General features: G+C 40.4%; 1 protein-coding gene across 1 annotated transcript in view; it reads left to right on the plus strand.

Annotated features, from left to right (window-relative positions):
- Nucleotides 1-1,426: 1,426 nt before the first annotated feature.
- LOC137643969 (H2.0-like homeobox protein) overlaps nt 1,427-1,916 on the plus strand; it is a 26,143-nt gene continuing 25,653 nt past the window's right edge. Inside the window, exon 1 of the mRNA XM_068376801.1 lies at nt 1,427-1,916. This exon is cut by the window's right edge and continues 96 nt beyond it. Coding sequence (XP_068232902.1) covers nt 1,688-1,916 — 229 coding nt within the window. The 5' untranslated portion in view covers nt 1,427-1,687.

The following is a 1,916-nucleotide window of genomic DNA, read 5'->3' on the forward strand; positions in this document are numbered from 1 at the left end:
CTTCTTTGCACACAATTCCGAAAGTCAGACTGTTGTATTTTTATTTTTAGTGCTTTATGGGCTAATACAGAGATGCCTGCCCATAACAATATTACTTATAGACTATCATCCCGACCGTGTAAAAAAAATAGTTTTTATGTAATAGCTACCGTCAGTGCTTTTATATTCAGTGCTCAGTATTATATTATTAGCTTTCCATAGAAGCTGGTGATGGGACGGTTATTAGTAACAAAGGTTGTGTCGAGAGAAAGTAACTTTATTAAGATATGAGAATAAATTACCGTTTTGAATTTATTAAAGATTTCCATGTGAATGATATAATGATATAAGAAGACCAAGGAAACTTTTTATCTAACCTTTTTATCTCTTTGCAGTTTCATTCGTTCATAAGATGATATCGCGACTAAACGAATAGCCATTTAATCATTCACTGAGAGAAAATTAAATAATGCCAATGATAATCAGTCCTAAACAAAATTACTCTAGAGCTTTTACCGATCCAAAATTCAAACATTTGGGATTCATCTATAATTCTTTTTTAATCTTTTGCTTCAGTTCCTCTCATCTGTTTCCTCTTTCAGATGATCCTTCAACAGCCTTCCTGGTAAAAGTGCGTCAGTCCCTTCACACAGCATAAGGCTTATCCCCATCCTACCTGGAGACTTGGCGCAGGTCTTTAAAGAGGAAGGTGCGACTTCCATTGACGTCGGGAACCTTTGATCGCCGTTACCGTAGAATTTCTGCTGGTTTGCCAATTGTACATAATCACCCCATTTTGCGGTTAAATAAAGAGTAGTGGTTGCTTCTTCGATAGGCTTTTTTTAGTTATCTGCCATGAGTAGCATCTAATACCACTATAGGCTTACATACACACGCGTTATGAATATCTAATAAATCCCCTTCACTATGCTTTAATCATCACCATCAACAGCAATAAGCTATTGCTGACAATGTTGCTATCACTGAATTTTACTATTTAACTTAAAGGTTTTCCACTGTATCTTGCAGGAATCGTTCTTGTCCTTGCAGCCCCATATCAAGTTAACCCTTGGAGTGACGCCCACCAATGAGCGGCCACCGCGAGAATCCTCCACCAATCGTCGATCGTCTCTATTTTCTCATGCTTCCGATTGGTTAATTGGACTGATAGGTGTTTTACATGATTTTTATCAAATAACGTGATAAAATCCATCAAAAATGTTCAATAATAAGATTAATACCTATTTGAAGCCCACTGTATTTAATACATACACTAGTAGATATTGTAAGACAGAAAACGCTTAAACAACATGGAAGGGGGCAGGCACAAGGGCGTGGTTTAGGCTACCAAGTGACGTACAAACTCACGAACTTGTACCCAGAAGGAGATGCCCAGATAATGGATATCGACATCATATAGTTCGAAGTTCAGTCACAAAAACGAATCTGTAGAAGAGGGTCTGTGAGTGAGTTGGTGATCAGAATAGGCTTGCATCGCAATCAGAGGGCAAGCTGCTTTGCCCTTTCGAAAAGGAAAGTCATCTTCACTTAGATGACCTTTTTAAAAGGTCAGCCAGTTAATTCATAATAGTTCATGATAATCTTGTCTTTTTTTATTGAAATTCTGACATCCGAAAGCAGAACCTAATCGAGGATCAGCGTTTACCTAAGAATTGACTTCCGGCCAGAGCCTTCCAATTTTGTCGAAATGTTTGTATCGGGCGGGTTACCGTGGGACATGACAGCCCCACCCATGATGCACCCTCTGGGGGGTCTGTTAACAATGCTTGAAGGCAAGGAGAGCCTAAGGGCGGCGCCCCTCCTAATTCCTCCTCCTCAAGTACCACGAACGGCTGCCTGTGTTGTCCTGCCGCAGCAAAATCGACCTTCGACGCCCGTGCCACCCATCAGTCCTCGTCATGCACCGCCATCCTCCC

The sequence above is a fragment of the Palaemon carinicauda genome, chromosome 1 (assembly GCF_036898095.1).
Source record: "Palaemon carinicauda isolate YSFRI2023 chromosome 1, ASM3689809v2, whole genome shotgun sequence".
NCBI lineage: Eukaryota > Metazoa > Arthropoda > Malacostraca > Decapoda > Palaemonidae > Palaemon > Palaemon carinicauda.